The sequence below is a fragment of the Diabrotica virgifera genome, chromosome 5 (assembly GCF_917563875.1).
Source record: "Diabrotica virgifera virgifera chromosome 5, PGI_DIABVI_V3a".
Taxonomy (NCBI): domain Eukaryota; kingdom Metazoa; phylum Arthropoda; class Insecta; order Coleoptera; family Chrysomelidae; genus Diabrotica; species Diabrotica virgifera.
In genome coordinates, this window is record NC_065447.1 from 146563453 (window position 1) to 146590822 (window position 27370).

Sequence of the window (27370 nt, forward strand, 5' to 3'; positions counted from 1 at the left end):
AGCTTATTAATCTCATTAGAGACAAAACTGTATATGATCAAGCCTCTCAGGATAGAAATAACAGTAAAAAGTTTTCAGATTTTCAATTCCACCCTAGAATAAAGAACCTTACCGATATCAGCTTTTCAACAGATGAAATTAAATTATTAAACTATGGTCTCAAATACTCCGTCCCGAAAGATTTATCTTTACACGATCTTGAGAGTCTATCTATTGAGACAGATGTAGTAATCCAAAACCTTTCATTATCTCTTTCACAAAGAACGTCAACTAGAAATTCCTGTTACCGTTACATAAATAAATATAAAAATAAGATTTCTTCATCTTCAAATTCTTCTTCTTCTCAGAACTCTTCTTTTATTGATAATCTATCATTTAAACAAGCTCAATCTCATCTCAAAACTCTTAAATCAATTAAACATAAAATTGCTAATCACAACCTAATTTTTTCTAAAGCTGATAAAGGTAATTGTTTGGTTATTCTAGACCGTAACACTTACAACAATAAAGTTTCATCTTTTCTAGATGACAACCACTTCATTATTTTACCAACTGATCCTTCCAAGAGATTCATAAGTAAATTGAAAGATAACATCAAAAAACACTCTGAATTTTTATCCAATTATGAGGCCCCTTACAACAAACTGCCTGGCAACCCTCTTATTCCGAGGTTGTACGGTTTACCCAAGATACATAAAGTTGGAATTCCTATACGTCCTGTCGTCAGTTTCATTAACACTCCAGTTTCTATTTTATCAAAATTCATACTTAACACCTTAAAAAATTTAATCAACTTCACACCCCGTTTTACTGTATCAAATTCATACCAATTAGTTGATAAACTTCAACTCATCAATCTCAATCCAGACATAACTATGCTTTCTTTTGATGTAAGCAACCTATTTACTTCAGTGCCCAAAATCGAAACTTTAAGTCTGGTAAAATCACTCTTAGTCAACAAGTCTTTTCAGCCCAATGTCATTTCACCGATACTAGATATCCTTGAATTATGTCTATCTCAAGATTTCTTTCAATTCAACAACAAATTCTTTAAACAACCAGATGGTTTAGCAATGGGCAGTTGCTTATCCCCATTCCTAGCTGATGTCTTTATGGATCATTTAGAGTCCAATCACATTATGAAAAATCCAGAAATTTTACATTGGTTTCGTTACGTAGATGACTGTTTGGTCTTCATCGCTGGACATCATGACTCAGCTCAACAACTACTTCTTAAAATTAACTTAATTCACCCTAATATCAAATTTACCATGGAACTAGAATCTTCTCAGGCCATTAATTTCCTTGATTTATCTATTACCAGACTTAACAACCAATTCAACTTTGGTATCTTTCGTAAACCCACCCAAACTGACCATGTAATTCATTTTTCTTCTAATCATCCTCTATCACACAAACTAGCAGCTTTCAGAAGCTTCATACACAGACTTTTCTCTATACCTATGTCAACAGATTCTTTCAACAAAGAACTCAACATTATAAAACAAATAGCTGTCAACAATGGTTACGATCCCTCTATAATAGATAAACTCATCCGTAAAAGAGAGTCTAAATTGCTTCAAAATTCTGCTTTCCATCAGTCATCTTCCTCTTCTGCTATTTACAGGTCACTACCACATCATAACCCACATCTATCTGAAAAGATTAAACGTATTGTATCTAACTCTTCTGAGAATATACATATTTCTTTCAAAGTTGGAAATACCCTTGGCCACTTTTTGACAAATACCAAGGATACAATACACTATATGAATCGTAGTGGTGTTTATAGACTGACTTGTTCTGATTGTGATGCCTCTTACATCGGCAGGACTTACAGATCACTCTCAACCAGATCTGCTGAACATTCTAAAAGAGACACTACATCAGCCTTTTCCCATCATTTGAAAGTTAATAATCATCATCTTGACATCCCTGATGGTGTTAAATTAATTCATAACATCCAAGACAGAAACAATCTACGCCTGGATTTGTATGAGGACCTCGAGATTTCCAGAGACATGAGGACCAGCCCCAATTGCGTTAATCGTCAAACAACTTTAAATCGTCCTTTCACTCCTATCCATCGACAACTATTCCCTTAATCCAACCCTAGTTTTCTCTCATTATTCCTCTCACCCCCCTTCCCCTATACTCCTATTCTCCATTTCCTCCTCCCCCTTCTTTTTCCACTACCCCACTAGTTTCTAACAGTCTTCTCTTTCCATACTAATCACCCATTAACACATATCTCAACTTGCATTACTTTTCAATTTCATTGCTGCCTCCCCCAATATCCCATCCTTAACACAGTTTTGATTCTTCTATTTTCCTATCCTTCATATTTTCTCCACTCCTAGTCATTTCTGGTTTGACCTTGTGTCTCTGTCTCTTTTTTTTTTTTTTCAGGTCCTCTATATCTCATCTCTCCATTTCTTTCATAATTTATTTAAATGCCTCTTCTTATTATTAATCCTTAAATCGGCCTGGTTTAGTGTCTCTTTGGAATGTTCTTCACTCTCACTTATCCTGTTGCCTGCTATGTTACTTACTCATTTTCTCTCATCTCCGCTTACAATAATAAAAAACACCATACATCCAATCACTCTGGTCTGTCATATATATCACTTTCCTTACTTAGTAACATTCTTTCTTTTTAGATTCTTAGACTTTACTTAACAATATGATACTGCACACCTATATCCATTACGACCCATTCAGTCAAACTTCTTTCAGATTATAACATTTAAGTTTTATTTCATTCACTATTCTTCTTTTTTCATCTATCTTTTCATTTCCATTCATATCAGGCAACTTCCAATATCCATTTATCCCAATTTAAAATAAAAATTTTTTCACATTTTTCTTTTGTTTGATTTCAGTTACAACCACATACGTTCATAAAGTTTGTGCACTTAAATATATTTCATTTTTTTCAGTCTGTTCACTCCACTATCACCAATAGAAATCAATCTCATACTTTTCTATTTCATATACTCATTCAATTTAGATTCTCCTTTACATACTGACACCAACCCACAATTTGACCTATATTGGTAGCTCTCATTCTAATTATTTTATTCACTATTCCACGTTGGTAGACTATCAAGATACATTACTTCCAATTCATTCAGTCCTTTCAAAACTACATAAAGATGAATTAGACTTTATGTCACATAGTTTAATTTTATTATATTATTACATACTCTCATTCATTTCACAATACTATATACAATCATATCCTTCACACATATATCTACCTCACTAACAGTAATCTTTAGTTATTTAATTTTGTTAACAACTATTTTCCAACTTTTAACAGACATAATTATTCATTACAATAGTATAATAATAAATTTAACACAATAAATAGCCACCTTTTGTATATATACTGTTTTCTCGCAATATTCTACCATTTACCTTTAACCTGTTGTCTGCTTGCCTTGTTAGGCAACCAACATTTCACCACATAAAAACACTCTCAAATTCTGGTTTTCTCGGCTTGTTTAGCTTTGTTTTTCCACGCAAGTCTAATTATCTTATTATGTAGTGTATTTCCTTGTTTCAACAAACTCAACTTTCATCTCGTCATTTCACATCCGATGACGTCACAACTTAAACCACGTAATATATCTGCATTAAATTTAATGAATTTATAAGTTATTCTGGAATAGAGAGTTGTTAATTTAAACTTTACAGCAGCGGCGGCTCGTGGGTCAATCTTCAGGGGGGTCATTTTGGTTTGAAAACTTCAAACTGTTGATTTTTTAAAGTATTTAAAAGATCTTTTAGCATTTATATTTTAGATAAAAAATACAGACTTAGATAAAACTCAATACTATTTACCCTAGTTTTCCGAAAATTAAATTTGTCTTTTTTTAGAGTAAATCTTTTAAAAAATATAGGAAAAATGGTATGAACAGGTTATTGACTGATATATAGATAGGAATATTTATAGTATAATAAATTGTAAATTTATTAAAACGAAACTTACTTTAAATATTTTTATATTTTAAGTCAATTCTTCTATCCTTTAGTTCTGCAAAATAGTCTATGACCTTCTCATTGAAATTTGGAATGCTCTTGACAAGCGTTTTCTCGATGCTCAGCATAGACAAGGCACTAAGTCTAGGTTGTCCCATCGTATTACGCAGGAATGTTTTTACTCTTTTTAAAGTAGAAAAACATCTCTCACTTTCCACGGTTGTCATAGGGAGTGTGCACAAAATATTTAATAACTTCACTGCTTCAGAAAATGTTTCAGACAAATTCATGTTAATAAAAAGCTGAAGTATGGCTACTGCACCAGCACTATTGCGAAAATCCTCACGACAATATAAGACTTCAAGTTCCGATTTTAGTTTGGAAATATTCACTGTGGGATAATTAGCCGTCACCATTTTTAAAATATTTTGCGGAAAGTTGGTAGTGTATGCTTCAAATTTCTCTATGTAGAATAACTGTGAAATCATGAGATGATCATTGAAACTAAACCTGTGATTTATTTCAGATATAATAATATCACAAATTTCAAGTGCAGTTCGTCGCTTTGGATCCTCTGCAGTAGTTTTTCTTTTTTTTGCTGTTGATGTGCTTGGTACTTCTGATTCCAAAATAGTATTTCTAATTATTTGGATATTGTTGTTAAAAGACAGGATACAATTTTTGACAGATATAACATCAATGTCTCGCATTTGCAATTGTTTAAACAATATATCAACATGGGGCATTATTTTATGGAAAAAATTTAACCAAAATAAAAAATGCTCATCTTCCAAATGTCTTTTTAAACCAGTTGCTTGATTTATATTGTTACCATCTTGCTCCTCATCAATAATTTCCTCTAAGCAAGATTTTAAATCATCTTTATAAGTGTATACAATTTCAACACATTTTGTATTGAAAGCCCATCGAGTAGGCGCAGCTTTAGGTAGCCTTACTTTAACCACTCTATCCAGAACCATCGTACGTTTTGGAGATCGGCCGAAAAAGGACGAAAATCCGTGTAAATTTGCAAAAAATATTTTTATCGGTTTGTGTTGACTCGCCGCTTTTTGGAGGATAAGATTAAATTGATGGGCATAGCAGTGAATGAAGTGTGCATTTGGGTATATTTCTTTAATTTTTGTTTGTACTCCTCCCAGTTTACCGCTCATGACTGATGCACCATCGTAACTTTGGGCAATCAATTTTTCAGGTGCTTCATTAATTTTTAATAATTGAAGTTCTTCCAATATTACATTAGTTAAATGTTGTGCTGTAGTACCTAGGGGGTTAACAAATTTCCAAAATCTTTCATGTACAATACCAGTTAATACATATCGCAATATGATAATCATCTGCGTTTTATTGGAGCTGTCTGTGGTCTCATCTACTTGAATGGCCACAAAATTTGTCTGGCCAATCTCCTTCATGATATGAGTATGCACAATGGCTAACATTGATTCTAAAATATCGTTCTGAATTGTTTTCGATGTTCCTTTAAATACTGTACTTTTTTCAATGTGTTCTTTAAACATTAAATCCAGTTCAGAAACAAAATCGATAAGGCCCAGAAAAATTCCACGATTATTGGAGCTGTCACTTTCGTCATGACCGCGCAATGCAATTTCGAAAACTCCACAAAATTTTACACAGTCGATTAGTTTGTTTAAAATATACCTATTTTTAGATACCAATTCATTAAAGTCATGCACAGATTTACGATATACACTATCAAGTTGCTGTCTTATGTTAACACGTCCTAAACTTGCGTAACTCATTGATGAATTTATATGAGTAGTTGAAGAGGCATGTTTTGTAATTTTCACTTTTAAATGCTTAATGTCAGTTACTCCATTTTTCGCCCATACAGCGTCATTCGAAAACAGTAAACACGGATAGCAAAAAAATGCATTTCTCACACTGCAGCCACAAATCCAATCACACAAATTGTACATTGATTCTTTAAAATATCTTTGAATGTCCTTACCCCTATCCTTTGTTGTTTGTTTTAAATTCATGTTTGGTTTTGGTCGACCACTTTCTTTTTTCTCAAGCCGCCGTTCATAATTTAGTGTTCCAGCAGATTTTAAGGCAATTATTTCGTCAACAACACTCATCTTGTTTTTGTTACAATCACAAAAAAATCCAACAAAACAAAATAAATTACGCAAATACGCCGCGATCGATATAGACCTGCCGTGAAGTGCGGTCAGCAGACGGTAACTAACTAAACGTGAGGCCGTCGACTCTACTAGAGGTATACGACGGAAAGGTCACTCCCACTCTCGCCCACGAAATTGCTATCTGCCGTCTCTTTTCTATTTTACATGCATTTGTCCATAAGCCATAAGAACTGTATATAGACAATTTAAAATACGGCCCAGCCACGGGCTTGTGTATAGCGCGAGGCGCGACGTTATTATATCTATTATATTTGTTTTGCCAATGCAGACTGCTGAGAGAGAATTTTATATTTCAGAGTGAAGTTTTAGATAAAAGATATTTTTAATAAAATTGGTATTTTTATGAGATTATTTTAGGGGGGTCATTGACCAATTGACCCTAAGGAGGAGCCGCGCTTGCTTTACAGTAGATTTTATTATTCAAATAATTTAAATTATTTTTGCAGACAAACCTTCGCATTTTATTAAAAAATCCAAAATCAAATGCAACTTTAACCAAAAATTGGCTTTATCTTGTCATGTCATGTCACCCTTGTCAAATTGTATATCCACTTCATAATTTCTCAGTTGGTCTGTGCCCATTGAATTGGCAAGTACCTAGTATCTTCGAGCAGGGAACCATGGCACCCTTTTAGCATGTGTTCCACTTTATCCATTAACATCGACTTGTAGTCATAACATTTTAACATATTACATTATGTAAACCATATATGATGATGTTAACACTATTTACGGTGTGCTAGTTTCAAAATACTCGGCAGGATGTAAGTATTCCCACATTTTTCATTTTAACAGTCACTTTTTTAACCTTTTGCTTTAATCTAACGTGGAAATACTTCATTCTAGGCACTGAAGATGTTCTGTTTAGAACGAAAACGTTCTGCAATCGATGACATTTTATAGTTTTTAAATAAACGATTTTATACCAGAATACATCTCGAAGTTTTTACTTCTGTATTGGTTTTTTAAACTATGGTATACAGCCAACTATTGGGATTTTCCCATTGATTTTTTTTTTATTTATATAATTTGATTACCATCAAAATTTCTATCAATATTCACCTAATATATTGTTTTTTTACTCTATGTTTTGTTGTATTTTTTCAATTCTAAATCATTTCAATTCAAAATTAAAATAATGTGATCAATTTTCAAAATATCAAAATATCACAAGTTTAATCCGTTTAGTTAGTCGATCTTCGTAAATAATGACACAGTGTCCGTGGCTAAGCGGAGAAGGCGAATGAATTCCAATACCAACCGCTCTTATCAGCGCTGGTTCGAGTCCCAATAGAAACTTTCTTTTTTGTTTTTTTTAATACATTTTATGATTGTAAGTATATTTATTATATAATTGTATTTTCAGAAAATACGTATTTAGTTAAAAAAATTTTCGACAATTAATGTTCAGACATCATTTGTGGCTTGTTTAATGTGTTTGTGTGTGTTTTATTCTTTTATTATTTTAATTTTTGGCACTGTTCTAATAAAAATGTTTGAGAAGTAGTAAGTATAAATTAGTTTAATATTTAAACAAAATATAAATAAAAAGCATATTAATTTCGCTTAAATCATATAATAGAAGTATAACTTCTTACGTGCGTACAAAGTACACACACATTCTTTTTCTTCTATATTTAGGTATATACATTGCTGAATACTAAAGAAAGCTTATTTGCTTTACTTTAAAATGGTGTGTTGTAAAAAATTCTAGGACTATTTTTAAACAAGATGTGCTTTTCAAACTGTGACATATACTTACACATGCAATATGTCCTACTAATTTGTAACCATAATTATGGTAAACTTTTTTATTATTAATTTTATGAAAAACAAATTATTCTTCATAAAATGCTCTGCATAGCCTAAAACCTGCAATCATCAGATATCAAATTTTATCAATAGTATACGAGATATGTTAAAAAAATATGAATTTCGCTCAAGAGTAAAGTACCTTTATATTTAACAATATGGAAAAGTGTTATTACAAAAAGTTATTTGGAATTAAAAATCATGTTCTAATATGCAATTATATTCTTCTAATAAATATAAAAACATCAAATTTTTCTCAAATTATGGATACCCTTGGATATCCATATCCTGTTTAAAAAGAGCCTCAGAATTTTTACAATGTACACCATTTTAAAGTAAAGAAAATAAGCTTTCTCTTTTATTCGACAATGTATATACCTAAATGTACAAGAAAAAAAGTTATAATGAGAAATTTAAAAAATAATCGTAAAAAAATCAAAAATCCCTAAAAGTATAACAATTTGAAAGACCATAATTTGTTTAAAAATAGTCGTACAACCTTATACAATAGACCATTTTAATGGTATTTGACTTCTCTTTATACTTAATGTGCATACTACATTGCATATTACTAGAGATGCATAGAAAAAGTTACAGAACAATGTTTGCGAAATAATACGGAAATTGACCCAAAAATGCAGTGAGTAGCAAACTTTGAACAATCTTATTTCGGAAATTATAAATCCTTAAGACTTCTACCAAATGTCATTTTAAAGAGGAAGGATAGAAGTTTTTTCTGTGAAGTCTATACCTATATTTTGCAAAAAAAAATATTTTTGACTTTAAAAGGAAATATTTCGATAGTAAATTTAATCTGGAACAATTTTTCTGTACACGTGTTTGTTCCAAAAGTGCATATAACTCATCAAATATATCCTACCTAGGGACTAATTCACCCCTATTTGAAAAACGCACCCCTTTACATGGTAGCACTCCGCGTTTTTTTTTTTCATATTTAGAGGTCCATTGACCATATGAAACAATAAAACCCCGTTAACGTTGTAGTCCTTTTCTAAAGTAGATAATCAATATTGTAATATTTTTATGTATATATGCTTATATTTTTTGTAATATTATTTATTATGATAAAATTATTAGAAATAAAAATCCACGAGGAAAATAAAATTCCTCTAGCTGGCTGTATATAAATCACAAAAATAGTGGATCCCTTGTAAAAGGTATATTTAAAAGACCCTAATAAGGGTTACATCATATTAACAAAACGTTTTCGGATTAACAAATAATCCATCATCAGTGTTAAAAACCAATAGCATGCATGCGTGAGCCACCAAAATGTTATGTATAAAAACCCTTTAAATGTTACAAAATCTTAAATGGTACCTACTAAATATTGTTAATAATAATATTGGATGTTGCAAATATTCCCGGATATTACCCAGGGCAACACAGGACTCTAACTCACGTGGATGTAATGTGAAAGGGATGAACCCCACATATTGAGAATTGAATGTCAACTATATCTTTTTCAAAGGATCCAGTATTTTTTTTTATTAGAAATAAGGTTCTTTTTACATACCTCAATATCCTCGGGATTAGATAAACTGACATAAGCCGAATTGAAGGACCATCTTTTGAATATTGGACCATACAATTTATGATACTTCCTCTCGTTATCAAATATTTGCTCTAAAAATATATCATCTCCGTAAATAATCGTTACTGGCTACTACCCCAGGCTTACGACAGGGGAAAGGTAATGGTTGACCCTTCCCAAATTCTACGCCACTGACGGAATTTATATTTTAGTGTAGCTTTTAGATCCTCCAATACTTCAACTATATTGACATAAACTTACTCTTTATTTTTAACGATATAATCATTATTTTTCGAGATATTTGAAGTTAAAAATGAAACGGCACAGTTTTTTTTATTGGCTTTAGGATTAGACCATGCGGCCAGAAACAAAGTAAATAGTACATACATACACATAATATATCTTATCTAAACTATCTAATTAGTAATCTAAGTTTTATCTAAGTCTGACCGACCTTTTTGTTAAGAATAGATATAATAAACATTTTATTTTCAAAGTGAATTTTTGCCAAATTATTCTTAAAAATTTTGGGATAAGGACAAGGGTGACACTTTTCTCATTCAAGGGTTTTTCTTTTTTCTTAATAATTATTGATTACCTACATACCCACCCCACACGGTAAGGCAGGCATGTAGGCAATCAAAAGGAAAGACATTTAAGGTTACAAGCCTAATCTAGTCATTCTATAACTTAATTTTACAGTCATATAGGAAAAACAAAATAAAATCAAAAATACGTTTATCACTCAGTGCCAAAAGATACATAACATTATAGGGACCGTAAATGTTTAAACTTCTTAAATTTTTTGTAAGAATGCCCGACTGATGTGTGTACTTCTTACAATCAAAAAATATATGATCCAAGTCCGCCGTTTCATTGCAAATATCACAAAGATTGTTATCAATTATTTTTATTTTGTATAAATGTGCCGGATAGCAAGCATGTCCAAATTTCATCCGAGATATGGTTGTTATGGAACTTCTCGGATAATGGTAATTTTTAAACCAGTAATTTTTTCGAATATCGGGTTCTAGCAATGTATATCTTGTGCCTTTTGTCAAAATAAAATGTTTGTATTGTTTAGACCATTTTTTATATAAATTATCCTTAGCAATATTTATTCTCTCATCTAATGTTAATAAGGGTGTAACATCTTCTCCCAACTGTATGCTTTCTTTAGCCGCTTTATCAACTTGTTCATCGAATGTGATACCTGAGTGTGCTTTCACCCACACAAAAATAAAGTTTCTAGTTTTTTGCATTTGAGAGAGCAAAGTTTTTATTTTGGCTATGTAAGGATGACAATATGCGGAGTTGATATGTAAATGTGATTGTAAACTATTTAAAACCGAAAGTGAATCAGAGAAAATTATGGAGTATGAAATGTTATTTTCCATTATAAATTCTATAGCTTTCAAAATAGCAAACGCTTCTGCTGTAAAAATGCATGTTTTTCTACTCAATTTAAATCTGCGTTGTACTTGCAGTGGGACAATAAACGCCGCACCTGTGCCATAAGGATCTTTTGATGCATATGTGTAAATAGCAGTATACATTTGATATTTGTTTAATAGCTGATTGATTATTTCATTATTAAGATATCTTAATTCAGAATATCTAGGTATAATTACCTGAATGTTCAACAATAAAACATCTAAGTTGACTTTAACTGTTGTTGGGGAGAAGTCTATTGAGTTTCTAAATCCTTCACATAAAGGAGGTGAGTTTCTATTAGACCAGTATGATCCTGTAAGGTCCTGAATATTTAGGGTGGAGATCTTTTGAGTAAGTGATGAATTTTTGACTTTGCACTTGATTATCATTTTTTCTGCCAATAATTGCCTTCTCAGCTCCAATGGAGGTTCCACAGTTTCTACTCTTAACGGCACAGTTATTTTAATTAATATACTGTACCCCTTCATTTTTAACTTCAGATATCTCGAAAACTAACGATTTTATGATTACGAATGGAGAGTATATTATTTACATATGAAGTATTGGAAAATATAAAAATTATGCTAAAATATCAATTCCGTCAGTGGCCAAGGGTCAACCATTCACTTTTTTTTGTGGTACGCCTCTGGTATAGGCAGAAATGTTTGTGTATCATGATTTAGTAGGGTGTACAGTACCTACACTTTCTGTCAATAATAATTTTATACTGGGTAGAAATAGTTTTTAGATTTTTAAATAAAACACCTAGTGTTTAGTAAAAAGTAACTCAGAAAGGAGGAAAAGAAAATTCCTTTTTTGTAATTTATTATTAAATAAAGGAAAACTTGAATTCTTTTTCGTAAATAAACTTTTATTTGAATTAAGTAATAATATCAATGAACTTAGCAAAACAAAGATAAGGTTATACGATTATTAAGCGACGGGTTCATGAAACTAATAAGTCTCCTTGAGTAATTGTATAGATAAATCAAATTGATAATGATCCGTTATAGTCTGGGCTGATTATCGGAGAATAGGCCATTTTTGGGAAAAGTTATTTACCAGCAATTTTATTGCTGGAATCGAATTATAAGATCCTATATATTAATAATATAGGTGTGCAAAGTCCTCAGATAGTGTGCTACTTTTTTTATAAACAAAATGGCGCCCGAAAATCGTGTTTTTTTCAATTATTGCTCTAGAACTCCGAAGATTTTAACTTTACAACAAAAACACTCAAATAAAAATTCACCGTGATTAAATTCTGCATAGAGACGTGTTTTTCCCGATCTGCTCCGACGAAAATTTTCCGAGGAAAATGCGGGTTTTCCCAACAAAATCTTTAATTTTCAAATAAAGTTTTAGATAAGTAATTATTTACCAATAATTAAATAATTTGGTGACTTAAACGCCTTCTTGGTTTAGATTATAGTTCCAGAAGCTGGTGAAAATTAAACGAATATTTTAGCAACAATTCAATTCTTAATTAATAATTTACGGTCGCAATAATAACCAAAATAATTATGATGCACTGATCAAATTTTGAAATCTTATAAAGATGAGATGCCTATTTAACATTTTGTCGACAAAATATAAATTTTTTATTTTTTTGCATAATCTTTAAATGTTTAAAAAAAATAGTTATAAACAAATTAATGTTTCTCAGAAAGTTTTTATTATATTATAATTTTAAAAAATAGCTAAAATGCGCATTTCAAATATCTTGAAAATGAATGCTTTAAAACTTTTTTGCAACCATTTGCAAAAAAGTTATGAAACAGCAAAGTAAACATACTATTACTACGGTGTTAATAATTTTTTTAATTCTTTCAAAGCGTAGAAGTGAGTTTAAAGTACAAGCTAATTATTTATAAAACAATATCGATTATTAGCTTAATGGTTATATTTTAATTAAAGATTATAAATATATTTTTTTGTAATTTACACGCGCGAAAGTAGAATAATACAGTACCGTAGCTACCCGCCCACATACACAACTCGCGCGAGTTTAAGCGTGTCAGTCGCTTCGAGTGAACATTTTATCTCCGGCTCTGTATCAAGCCTACTTTCGCGCTAAAAATTACAAAAAAAATTATTTTTAATCTTTGATTAAAATATAACCATTGCACTAATTTTTGACATTCTTTGTGAGTAATTAGATTGTACCATAGACTCACTTTTAAGCTTTGAAACAATTAAAACAAATTATAAACAATGGAGATATCGTATATTTATTTTGCTGTTTCCTAACTTCTTTGCAAATGGTTGGAAAATTTTTTTAAAGCATTCATTTTCAAGACCTATGAAATACGCATTTTAAGTATTTTTTAAAATTAGAATATAATAAACAATTTCTAAGAAATGTTAATTTGTTTATAACAATTTTTTTTAAACATTTAAAGATTATGCAAAAAAATGAAAAATTTATATTTTGTCGACCAAATATTAAATAGGCATCACACCTTTATAATCTTTCTAAGTTTGATGAATGTCTCATGATTATTTTGGTTGTATTGCAACTGTAAATTGTTAATTAACAATTGAATTGTTGCTAAAATATTCGTTTTATTTTAACCGGCTTCTGAATTTATAATCTATACCAAGAAAGCTTTTATTTCACCAAGCTATATAATTATTGATAAATAATTACTGGCCCAAAAAATTTATTTGAAAATTCGAGATTTTGTTGGGAAAACCCACATTTTCCGAGGAAAATTTTCGTCGGAGCAAATCGGGAAAAACATGCCTCTATGTAGAATTAAATTGGGGTGAATTTTTATTTGAGTATTTTTGGTGTAAAGTTAAAATATTCGGAGTTATAGAGCAATAATTGAAAAAAATACGAGTTGTCGGCGCCATTTTGTTTATAAAAAAAGTAGCACACTATCTGTGGACTTTGCATACCTATATTAATAATATATAAGATCTTATAATTCGATTAAAGCAATAAAATTGCTGGTAAATAACCTTTCTTTGTACTTTACTAATTAGACCAACGTATTATAACTATTTTTTTTTTCAAAATTTAAAGATTATGCAAAAAAAAAGAAAAATTTATATTTTGTCGATAAAATATTAAACAAGTATCTCATCTTTATAATCTTTATAAGTTTGATCAATGTATCATGATTATTATGGTTATTATTGCGATCGTAAATTGCTAATTAACAATTGAATTGTTGCTAAAATATTCGTTTAATTTTCACCGGCTTCTGGAATTACAATCTATACCAAGAAATCTTTGATGTCACTAAGTTATTTAATTATTGATTAATAATTACTTACCTAAAACTTTATTTGAAAATTATAGTTTTTGTTAGGAAAACCCGCATTTTCCGAGGAAAATTTTCGTCGGAGCAAATCGTGAAAAACATATTTCTATATGCAGAATTTAATTTCGGTGAATTTTTATTTGGGTATTTTTGTTGTAAAGTTAAAATCTTCGGAGTTATAGAGTAATAATTGAAAAAAATACGATTTGTCGGCGCCATTTTGTTTATAAAAAAAGTAGCACACTATCTGCGGACTTTGCATACCTATATTATTAATATATAGGATCTTATAATTCGATTCCAGCAATAAAATTGCTGGTAAATAACTTTTCCATGAATTTTGCTAATTAGCCCAGAGTATTATTAATTTCATAGAATAGGCAAAAGGAAAGCTAAAATAAATTCTTAAAAATATCGGCCAAAAAATTTAAAAAAATATAGTAGATATAATTGGAAGTAAATTGTATAGACAAATAATTTGTAATTATTACAAAGAGACACATAAAGTAAGCAGCGATTCATCTTAAAGGAAAATTCTAGTCAAAGACACATTAATACTTAATTAATACTTAATTAAAATAAGGAATCCTAAAATCTTAAAATTCTACGCTTAAAGTAAGTTATTCGGACTAAAATTAATATACAGTGATGAGCGCGCTAATAACCGGCAAAATAGAGGAAAAGATGGAAAACATATTAAGTTGTGAGATAAAATGAGATGAACCTAGTGGAGGTGTTAAATTTAGTAATAGTAACTTATAGATTGACATTATATTGATTGTTTCCCACCTTTAGACGTATCAGAGGAGTATGTCAACTAAAACTGTCACTGTGACAGTGACATTTCTCAAACTCGTCCGATACGTCTAAAGGTGGGAAACAATCAATGTAATGATTGTAATGTCAATCTATAAGATAAGTTACTATCGCTAAATTTAACATCTCCACTAAGTTCATCTAATTTTATCTCACAACTTAATATGTTTTCCATCTTTTCCGCTAGTTTGCCGGTTATTAGTGCGCTCATCACTGTATAGATGAGAAAAATAAGAATCACAGTTATTAATAGGTATAGGTACTATTCTCTCTGATGACCTATATCATCAATTTGTTTACATACTTAGCAGCAATCTGCACGTATGCGAGCTCACAACCAAGTTCACATCCTCAACCTCACTTCAAACTAACCAAAGCACCTTTTCTTCATATAACAACTCCTCTGAATATCCCAGAGAACGATAGTTCTCATTAGTGGCGCATACCCACCGTAAATGCGACGTACGGCGAAGATTTTGATTCTGTTAATGACTGAATTTAAAAATGTACCAGATCTCATCTTAAAGTTTAGGAGAAGACCCGCTAATTCTACAGGTCAATCATCCATTTTGGTCTAAGGTTATGGGGTTTGTTTGTCTCCCTCTCCCTTTTTATGTATTGCTATTACCTGCCCTATGTCGCAATCCGCTGGCATCTTCTCTTCGTTGCATATATGTTTCAGTAGTATTCGTTGCCCATCTTCCTCCATATTTTATAAGTTCCATGTTAATTTCGTTTTTACAGGGACGTTTTTTCCATTTTTAGTCTTTTGCGTTACTTCGTCCAATTCCTCTATTGTTGGACCTTTTGAGATTTTGATGTCTACTTTGTCTGGTTCTTCTCCGTTCGCTGTTTCCTCTTCCTCATTTATTTCTTCTCCTGTATATAAGCATATCTGCTTATATTCATTGTCCTCTACTTATTATAACTATATTCCGTCTTTATTTTTTACTCCGTTTGTTTTACTTTTGTATTTTTTGGGTTTATTGGAAAGAATTTTGCATATTAGAAATTAATCTAGAATTACAAATGAATTCAATGAATCGTCTAAACCTTAGGAACCAGATAATAATATACCGTATGAGGACAGGACACATTATGATATGATAACAAATGAACATCTACTGAAGAAAGAACCTACAAGAATAAGTTTCGCCTGGGACATCCCATACCTACACTGACCCGCAAAAGTAACCGGACACGTGAAATTCCATAGTTTTCTACTTCAGTTTTATTGAATTGCTCTACATAGTAATTAAAATATCTATCATAAATCATAATACAAGTTGTTTGTGATTTCGGCACTAAATTGAGGCAAACATATTACACCTGGGTTTTTGGGGTTGCTAAAACAAATACGCTATCGGAACCAACTACCGGAGCATCTGGTGCTCACTGTCTCTACTAAGGAACGTCATCTTCTGGAGTTTCGAAGGTTTTCGGCACTGAATGCATTCACATAGCTCGGGGTCGCTAAATACGAATACGCCATCACAACTACTGACACCCGGACCACCTGGTGCACAAGGTCACTGCTAAGACATGTTATCCTCTGGAGTTGGGCGGTTTTCGGTTACTAGGTGCACCGAAGGTCGGTTGTGATGGCGTATTATTGTTCTGCAGCCCTAAACACCCCCTAGTAATCTGTTCGCATCAGTTTAGTGTTGAAAACCCTCGAAACTCTAGATGACGTGCCTTAGCAGTGAAATTGAGCACCAGGTGCTCCGGTGGTCGGTTCTGATGTCGTATTCGTCTTCTACGACCCCAAAAACCCCCTGAGTAACAAAATCTGGTCCTTAATGCACTTATTTTGACATGTTTATGAACTTTTGGATGCATTTTATGCAGTTTAAAATGCAAATATGCATTTTCACCCATTTTTCTATGGTATACTTTTTTTTTGAACATAATGCAAACAGTTGTAAGTTTCTAGATGCTGTATTTAAAAATCGATTTATTTTGTGCTAAATGCCCTGGTATACATGTCATTTTACAAAGATTATTGTAGGTTCTTGTATTTTATATTTATTTATGTTGTGCGAGTATTAATGCAAAACACAACTGTATAGCCTATAAATCAGTGTATGTCTGTATACACACTAACAATAATCGATTATGGTTATAGTCCATGTGGTGAGACCGCTCCCGTCTGAAAAACATTTCTAATTCGGTTTCTCTGCGGATTCATATTCAAAAATGTCCCCTTTAAACAAATCTGAAGGGTGCCGGACGGGCAGAAATTGTTTAAACAAATACATAAGATCACCACCTTTTTTTGCTCCAAAAATATATTTTTAGGTTTTTTGGGTCATTCTAAACAAGAAAGGTATGTTGTGATTTTTCTCAAAAATTGACAGCTTTCGAGTTATAGGCGATTTAAAATCTAAAAAATGCGAAAGGCTATTTTCGAGGCTTAAAAACTGATATTTAAATTAGTATTTTTAAGGGTGCCAATAACTGGGATTAAAGTTTAAATATTCCTTTTCAAGATTCCGAAGAGTGATCGGGTCTAACTTCAATTTAGACCGTAGTTTTTTAATTGTTAATTATGCGTGTCCATCCGGTTTTTTGCCGGAGCGGCGCGCACTATTTTCAAAAATCTCCTATTTTCCTCCGAAAATATGTTTTCTAGATTTTTTGGGACATTCTAAATAAAATAAGTTTCTTGACATTTTCTTCAAAAGTTACTAGTTTTAAAGTTATGAGCGATTTAAAATGCGAAAATGTGTTTTTTGTCATTTTTCGGATTTTAAATCGCTTATAAATTTAAAACTATTAACTTTTGAGAAAAATGTTAGGAAACTTATTTTATTTAGAATGTCCCAAAGAATCTATAAAAAATAATTTTCGGAGGAAAATACGAGATTTTTGAAAATAGTGCGCGCCGCACCGGCAAAAAAACCGGATGAACACGCATAATTAACAATTAAAAAACTACGGTCTAAATTGAAGTTAGACCCGACCACTTTTCGGAATCTTGAAAAGGAATGTTTAAACTTTAATCCTAGTTATTGGCACCCTTCAAAATACTAATTTAAATATGAGTTTTTAAGCCTCGAAAATGCGTATTTTCGCATTTTTTAGATTTTAAATCGCCTGTAACTCGAAAACTGTCAATTTTTGAGAAAGATCACAAAATACCTTTCTTTTTTAGAATGACCCAAAAGCCCTAAAAATATATTTTTTGGAGCAATAAAAGGTGATCTTTTGTATTTGTTTAAAAAAATTGTTTAAACAATTTCTGCCCAAAAATTCAGTGCGGCACCCTTCAGATTTGTTTAAAGGGGGCATTTTTGAATATGAATCCGCAGAGAAACCGAATTAGAAATGTTTTTCAGATCTATTGAATACAAGAACTACTATTTTTAGACCAGGGCGCATCTGTAAAAATATTAGTACATTTGGACGTTGAGAGGTGACTCAAATTTTTTTGCAGAAATTGCTTGAAAATAATTCAAATAATAATATTTGAGTTATCCTCCCTCTCAAAAAGGTCCGGAACATTGTTTAAATAATCAAAATGTCAAAAAATTAAGGAAAAATTCGATTTTTTTCTTGGTTTTTTGATTATAACTTTATTTCAGTATTCATTTCCGAGAAAAGTTGTACTGACATAAAAGTTGCGTAACTAAATTTTCCACCTACCTCTACCGAAAGTATACTTTTCCGGGCCTGATTGTAGCAAAGTTAGACTAGCCAGATTAGCAAAGTTGTACTTTTCCTCCCTAGGGAGGAAAATATTTTTCCTCCCTAGGGAGGAAAAGTAAAAGTGACGTCATGGTATTTCATTCATGAAATATAACTTATTGACGCCCTGTACAATATCTATTTTCTATTATACATTTTAACGTTTATTTATAAAACATCCTGTATTTTGCAGAATGCTAAAAAACAGTAAATTGTTATTTTGATTTAACAATGTTTACATTAATAATTTGACTTATATTTGACAGTTGACAGTTATATTTCTACCTACTTGTTAGTTTTAGTTCTAATAAATTTTGTTGGTTAGTTACATAAATAAATTAAGTAAAAATGAAAAAATGACTTGTTATTTGAGGAAGGTGGAAAAACCATATGTATAACATGGGAGTAAAGTGCCTTTTCCTCCCTTGAATGATTACTGCCCTCCGCTACGCGTCGGGCAGTAAACTTCATTCTCGGGAGGAAAAGTAACACTTTCCTCCCTTGTTGTATAAATAGCTATTCCTACAATATAGAATTGGTTAAAAATTTAAGAAATAGTCACCCTTGTTGCAAAATAGCAATAATTGTGAAAAAAACATACAAAAACAAGTATTTGCATTTTACGTTTTTCAACCATTTATGCTACACTTAGGACCTTCATATTTCACCCTGAAAAATTTTATGATACAGTAAAACAATACTGTAAATTTCATTAAGATCGGTTCAATAGATTTTGCAATCCAGCTTTCGTAAAAAAATGCATTTTTTTAAAATGTTACAGGACTGAAAATAAAGCAGATAGTAAGTTGAAAATTTTTTTGCATATAGAAGTGTACTGTACCTTTCATTTGCAATTTTGCAAAATTAAAATCGCTTAACACCACGGCGTCAGGAATTTTTTTAAATAAACATTAATTATTGGTGCTACGCGCAGGACAGCGGATAGGTTGCTCTGATTGGGCATTCCAATGACCTTTGATAATGATTGATACATTTTAATTTTTATGACATTTCGATATAAATAAATAAATTTGTTTATTGCAAAATAAAAACACATACTCTATCCTTTGAAATAACACTTTTATTAGCAAAAACTTTCTTTGTTCATATATTTTAACTTAAATAATAAAAGTTTATTATTTTTAAACATATGCAATTGTTTAAACAATATTTCACAAACAATAATAAAATTAGTTTGATTTTTGTGGAATTAAAAAATTAAAATACAACAAAATATAGAGTAAGAAAATAATATATTAGATAAAGATTGGAAGAAATTTTGGTGGAAATCAACCTATGTGAATCGAACACCGCTGTCCTGCGCGTAGCACCAAAAATTATTGTTTATTTCAAAAATTTTCTGACGCCGTGGTAATTAATCGATTTTCATTTTGAAAATTGCAAATGAAAGGTACAGTACACTTCTATAAGCAAAAAAAAAATTCAACTTGCTATCTGCTTTATTTTCAGTCCTGTAACATTTCGAGGGTTTAGTATCAAACAACGTTAACTACAAAAACATAAAGTGGCAGAAAATGCGAAAAACTGTTTTGAAACGTAATATCGGCCAACAAATTCGTGATTACGGAGGCAAAATACATTACAATAGAAATCTGTAAATTTATATAGTATTATTATGGTTTCTTTGATATATGGTAATAGTATATTGTGCAACAAGTGCAGAAAGGTACTAATTTCTCACGAGTTTGAAAAGTTGCGGTACGAGCGCAAGCGAGTGCCGCAATTCAAACGAGTGAGAAATTACCTTTCTGCACGTGTTTCACACTATACTTTTTCTACAAGCAAAGTTTTTCCTAAAAATAAAAATCACAATTTCCAAACGACGATTAATTATAATAGGTACCTATGTGATAAATTTTAAACTGTATTTAATTAATACCTACTAATCAATTTAAATTCCTTATACCTAAATAAATTGCACAGAAATCAGTTAAAAAATTAATACACTGCCTTAATTTGTTTAAATTTAAACAATTATTACACATTATTGACATTATATTTATGCAGTCACGGATTTACACAAAACCTTCTTCATTCGACGTCTCTTGCACAGGTTGCTAAATCCTTATTGGTTATTTGATAATTATAAAATGTTTAATAAGAATATACTTGTAAAATAAAACAGTTGTAACATCCATAATTTAGTTTCTATGCTATAGTTAAATATAATAATTGTCTTATAGGTTATATATTTGTCTAAAGTTTAACCACGGATGTAAACAGAATATAACGTTACTCAGAATGCGGTAGTCCACGGATGTAAACAGAATATAACGTTACTCAGAATGAGGTAGTCAACTGTGCAGAAAAGAACTTTGCGGCACAGAAACGTCACTTTGCGGCACAGAAACGTCACTTTTCTGCACACTAGTGTCAAATATCTTATACTGTGAGAAAATATCAAGTTTGCTAACATAAAACCGTGCAGAAAAGTGCACTTTGAATAGTGGTTGTAGAAAAAAATTATTACAGGTTATTGTTATTCTACAGAGAAAAAAATAGAATTTTTTCTAATAATGACCTGATAACGCTTTTTGATATTACCGATATATATTTTTTGTAACCGTTAACGTCGCACCTGATAATAATAGTTTTACTACAGGGTTAGCACTGCTGAGTGAAAATGTAATTTCCCTAAAATGTTGAGAAAATTTCACTGATATTTCCCCTTTTTTCAGGATATCCTTTAACTTAATGTCGCTGATATTTTCAAAATTTTCAGGATATCCAATGCAGCACTAACCTTGTATTATAAAAAATGTTATAAGTGTATTTAAATAAAAAACTTTAGTTTTCTAATAACATACAAATATTAAACTTATGAAATATCTAAATACTTATAGGTACCATCTTTAAACGTCTTCATCTTCTGAAACATTTTCATTATGATCATCATCCCTTCCTTGAAGATTCTTGTAAAAGAAGTAATATTGGTCTTTAATTTTTGCTCACAGAGTTCTACTAAACCTTTTAACTTTTTATTATTAATCGCTAACGGTTTGTCATATTTTCTTCTTGGCACAAGTTTGAAAATTGAAAATGTTCGAAGTTGCCTTCTCTGTATTTTTAATTTCGTAAAGTTGTCTGATTTAAAATTATATTTGAAATAACTGTGTGCAGTGTCTTCTTTTATAATATGTATAGGTATGTAGCCAAACTATGTTCAACCATTTGACAACATTTCCTTCAATGTCAGTTTTTTTATTATTAATCATTTGAATTTGAAGTTCTTTAAAATTCAAATGTCTTCCTGATCTATTTCAACTACTTCGTATTTTGATTTTTTTAAAGCCATTTTAATCACTGTACATATACCATCCCGATGGATAATAAATTTCCAAGCCTTTACTCGGGTTTTCGATGTGGGCATGGACCATATCACGTTCCATTTGGGAATATCCGGGCTCAAAAAATAACAGGTCGATTTTTGAAATATTTAGTGTTTCAACAGCAAACAGAAACATTTTGGCCCGAACAACTTTCAGACATAAAAGCGAAGTCTTTCCCAGTAACTTCACTTTTCATTGTATTTTAAGGCAAGAGGCTACCTCAGAAGATCCACGACCCGCTAGTGCTTCGTGTCATACAAAGTTTTGTGCTACGACTGGACATTTTTCTGTTAAACACTGACAAAATCAAAATATTAAATAATTACGACAAATATATACGTAACCGGCAATAAGAAAATAACATAATATGTTCTTTTAACTTCGGCAAAACTAAATGTAATTAGTGTAGGAAACAAAGGTTGAACCTTGCAAAATGGACACAAGTCCAGTTTTATTTTTTTTCTAGTATATCAAGGGATGTTTATTATAAGAATAATTTTTCTGAAAAAATTTCGCCCCGGAACCCCCATTTTCACCCCTTTAAAGGGGGTAAATTGTGGTTTTTGCGGAACGTAGCCCTTCCTGTACCTTTTACAAAAAAATTCTTTTATAGAAATATGAAGAGGACTATATTTTCTACGATTTATTTCCCGACAGCATCTGTCTATCATCCACCGTTTAGCGGGGGTGGCGCCCCAAAGTTGACAAGTTTTTAAAAAAGATGTTTTTAAAAAATATATATTTTTCCCTAACTGTAACGGAAATTGAGAAGAAATTCTGCGGAAATTATTCACAAATAATTGATTGATTTTTTGGTGTAGGTTTCACTTAAGGGCAATTGCCCTTTTTTTAATTACAGGGTGTTACATTAAAAAAAAACCCTTTTTATACCATCTGAACCGTTTATGCTAGAGTAAAAACACTTTCAGCGATTACCCATGTACTGGTACTATTTACAAATTTCTATAATGCACCCCCATTTTTTCCCCGGAACCACCCAAAAAAAAGAAGAATTATTAAATAAAGTGATTTTCTTTGAATCCTTCACACACAATGCCCTTTATTAATATGCTTCATATATCATTTTGTGCACGTTATTATTACCCATGCCTGGAAACCAAAACCGAATTCCTAGTGCAACCCCTGTAGCAAAAAAAAATAAATAAAATGGGGGGTTGAAATTTTTTTTTTGTTTTTTGCTTTTTGATCCAAATGTGCATATGCTTCCTCAATAGTGCTTTTCATAAATATATATGGTTATTGCAACATCCCTGCGGAAACCACCCCTATCCTTGAAAATATACTGCAGAAACTACCCCTAGCCCTTGGCGAGCATGTTTTTACGATTTTCTCATTACCTATGAATTATTTTTAAATAAAACTTATACAAAGTTAAAGACCACTATTTACTCTAAAAATTAGTTCCTATTCATTTTTTTCGTATTAGCAACCGTTACGGCACAGTGACGCCGTAAACCTCATATATGCTTTGGCGGTCTCCAGTTTTTGTTTTTTATTTCGTCATCTGTTCGTTTTATTGATAAAGTACTTATGTAAAATAAAACAACACAGTGTAACCTACAAATTATGACCTATGCACATTTTACATTCTTTCCGCCTCAAAGCCACAGTGGTGGCCCAAAATCAATTTTTGCATATTTTCGCCACCTACACGCATTTTATTGCATTAATGCTACTTTAATAGCACAATATTCACCGTTAAGTGGTCACTAAGCAGTGGCGGATCCAGGGAGGGGTGATCGGGGCGATAACCCCCCCCTCTCAAACCAAGTGATATTCTATTTAAAGATTATAAAAATATTTATTTATTTTTATAGAAATACTTATATTATTATTTTTATAGGAATGGCGTATTTTTTATGATTTAGCGACAGTGGCGGATCCAGCATCGTTAAGAGGGGGTGCCAATTGGCTAAATTTTTATAAAAATAAATGAATATTTTTATAATCTTTAAATATAATATCACTTGGTTTAAGAGGGGGGGGGGTGATCGCCCCCTTCACCCCTCCCTGGATCCGCCACTGCTTAGTGACCACTTAAGATGAATATTGTGCTATTAAAGTAGCATTAATGCAATAAGATACGTGTAGGTGGCGAAAATATGCAAAAATTGATTTTGGGCCACCACTGTGGCTTTGGGGCGCAAAGAATGTAAAATGTGCATAGCTCATAATTTGTAGGTTACTCTGTGTTGTTTTATTTTTCATAAGTACTTTATCAATAAAACGAACAGATGACAAAATAAAAAACAAAAACTGGAGCCCGTCAAAGCATATATGAGGTTTACGGCGTCACTGTGCCGTAACGTTTGCTTATACGAAAAAAATGAATAGGACCTAATTTTTAGAGTAAATAGTGGTCTTTAACCTTGTATAAGTTTTGTTTAAAAAGAATGCATAGGTAATGAGACAATCGTAAAAACATGCTCGCCAAGGACTAGGGGTAGTTTCTGCAGTATATTTTCAAGGACAGGGGTGGTTTCCGCAGGGATGTTGCAATAACCATATATATTTTTGAAAAGCACTATTGATGAAGCATATGCACATATGGATCAAAAAGCAAAAAACAGAAAAAAATTACAACCCCTCATTTTATTTATTTTCTTTTGCTACAGGGGTTGCACTAGAAATCGCTTTTGGTGTCCATGCATGGGTAATAATAACGTGCACAAAATGATATATGAAGCATATTAATAAAGGGCATTGTTTGTGAAGGATTCCAAGAAAATCACTTTATTTATTAATTCTTCTTTTTTTTTGGGGTGGTTCCGGGGAAAAAATGGGGGTGCATTATACAAATTTGTAAATAGCACCAGTACATGGGTAATCGCTGAAAGTTTTTTTACTCTAGCATAAACGGTTCAGATGGTATAAAAAGGGGTTTTTTAAAATGTAACACCGTGTAATTAAAAATAGGGCAATTACCCTTAAGTCAAACCTATACCAAAAAATAAGTCACTTATTTGTGAATAATTGTCGTAGGATTTCTTCTTAATTTCCGTTACAGTTAGGGAAAAATACATATTTTTTTAAAACATCTTTTTAAAAACTTGTCAACTTTGGGGCACCACCCCCGCTAAACGGTGGATGATAGACATATACTTTCGGAAAATAAATCGTAGAAAATATAGTCCTCTTCATATTTCTATGAAAAAATTTTTTTGTAAAATGTACAGGAAGGGCTACGTTCCGCAAAAACCACAAATTACCCCCTTTAAAGGGGTGAAAAGGGGGGTTCCGGGGCGAAATTTTTTCAGAAAAAGTTAGTCTTATAATAAGCACCTCTTGATATAACAGAAAAAAAAAATAAAACCGGACTTGTGTCCATTTTGCAAGATTCAACCTCTGTTTCCTACACTAAATGAGTAATCAGATTATTGTAATCATGTAATGAGTAATCAGATGGTAGAATCGAACAATATCGAAAATAAACAAATGTATTTAGCTATCCAGTATCAAAATGACGTTTTTCAAATAAATACGAATTATAATAATAACGCTGTCTACAATTACAGCTTAAAATATTAGTGTCAATAAACGTTAACAGTCGATAACTGTTTTTGATGTATCACGAAATTCACTGTGAAATAACGTTATCACCTCTTAGATGTTTTTGACATGAACAATTTTTTCCCAATTGGTAGTTAACGCTTAATGTATTTTGTAATCTGCTGCAGATAGAGATACAGGTTTTTGTTACTAAATGAAGTCGAAAACGGTGATCTCAATTATAGATATATCTCAATTTCACAAAAAATGTAGATAACGTTGTTTGACACTAAACCCTCGATTTTGAAAAAATGAATTTTTTTTGCGAAAGCTGTATTGCAAAATTTATTTTGCAAAATCTATTGAACCGATCTTAATGAAATTTACAGTATTGTTTTACTGTATCATAAAGTTTTTCTGGGTGAAATATGAAGGTCCTAAGTGTAGCATAAATGGTTGAAAAACGTAAAATGCGAATACTTGTTTTTGTATGGTTTTTTCGCAATTATTGCTATTTTGCAACTAGGGTGACTATTGTTTAAAGTTTTAACCAATTCTACATTGTAGTAAATTGAATTACGCAACTTTTATGTCAGTACAACTTTTCTCGGAAATGAATACTTTTAAAGTTATAATCAAAAAACGAAGGAAAAAGTCGAATTTTCCCTCCAATTCTTGACATTTTGATTATTTAAACAATGTTCCGGACCTTTTTGAGAGGGAGGATAACTCAAATATTAATATTATAATTTCTGCAAAAAAACTTGAGTCACCTCTCAACGTCCATCTCAAAACAGATCCGGCCTGGACTATTTGTTTATATGTACATATCTTACCTGCAGAATCTAAACTATATTCTGTTCCCACTATCGGAAAATCCTTGGGCCCGGGCATTGCCATAATTTTTTTCCAGAAGTCTTCATTTTTCTTCTGGTTAAAATAAATAAAACCTACTAAAGCAACAACAGCTCCAAATATTAACCAAAACATCTTTTAAAATTGAAAATAATCCAAACTCCACTGAAATAATCTTGTATATGATTGTATTGCGTGAATCATGTAACTTGCACAGCATTTTATACCTACTAATTGTGAGATAAAAACAAGAATTGCAATTCGTGGAACAGATATAATCTTATCTAATTATAATCTTAATCATACAAAAACTATAAAATTTGAGTATATCACTATTTTGTAGTTCAAAAGTTTAGTTGAGAGCAATATTTTTTAAAAAGATCATAAATTATGAATATTAAATATACAGTGTGTTCATAAAATGTGTACTGTTTTACTGTTGCACTACTGTTAAAAGGGTTTCTATTTAAAAAATTAAAAACCATTTGTAGCCAGTACTTGTAAAACTGTTTGACATATCCTTATCATACTTGGCAGAAAGTGTAATGCACCAAGAGATCTTAAGCTCCAGCATAGCCCAGCTTAATTTATACTTTAATGCTGGGGAAACACTAGCGTCTAATACCGTTAATTATATTTGCATTAGAAATATGTCAAATAATGCGATAACGACATTAGACGCTAGTGTGGCCCCAGCATAAGGATTTACATTTATATTTCAGCTTAAGGTACGTCTTAAGCTTAATATATGTTGGTGCAACTAGGTTCAGTACTGTACATCCTTCTAAATTATGATATATAAAGGTTTATGCCTACTACCAGGGGCGTACGACAGGGGACAGTGACCGGTTGACCCTTCCCAAATTCTACGCCACTGGCTGAATTGACACTAGCGCAATTTATTGATTCTCC

General features: G+C 31.4%; 1 protein-coding gene across 1 annotated transcript in view; it reads right to left on the reverse strand.

Annotated features, from left to right (window-relative positions):
- The window catches only part of LOC126884488 (cytochrome P450 4C1-like), a 66969-nt gene extending 40284 nt beyond the window's left edge, over window positions 1-26685 (reverse strand). The window contains exons 1-2 of the mRNA XM_050650422.1: window positions 26440-26685; window positions 9517-9626 (exon numbers count right to left, since the gene is read on the reverse strand). Of these exons, the coding sequence (XP_050506379.1) occupies window positions 9517-9626; window positions 26440-26593 (264 nt within the window). The 5' untranslated portion in view covers window positions 26594-26685. The remainder of the gene's footprint in view (window positions 1-9516; window positions 9627-26439) is intronic.
- Window positions 26686-27370: the final 685 nt, after the last annotated feature.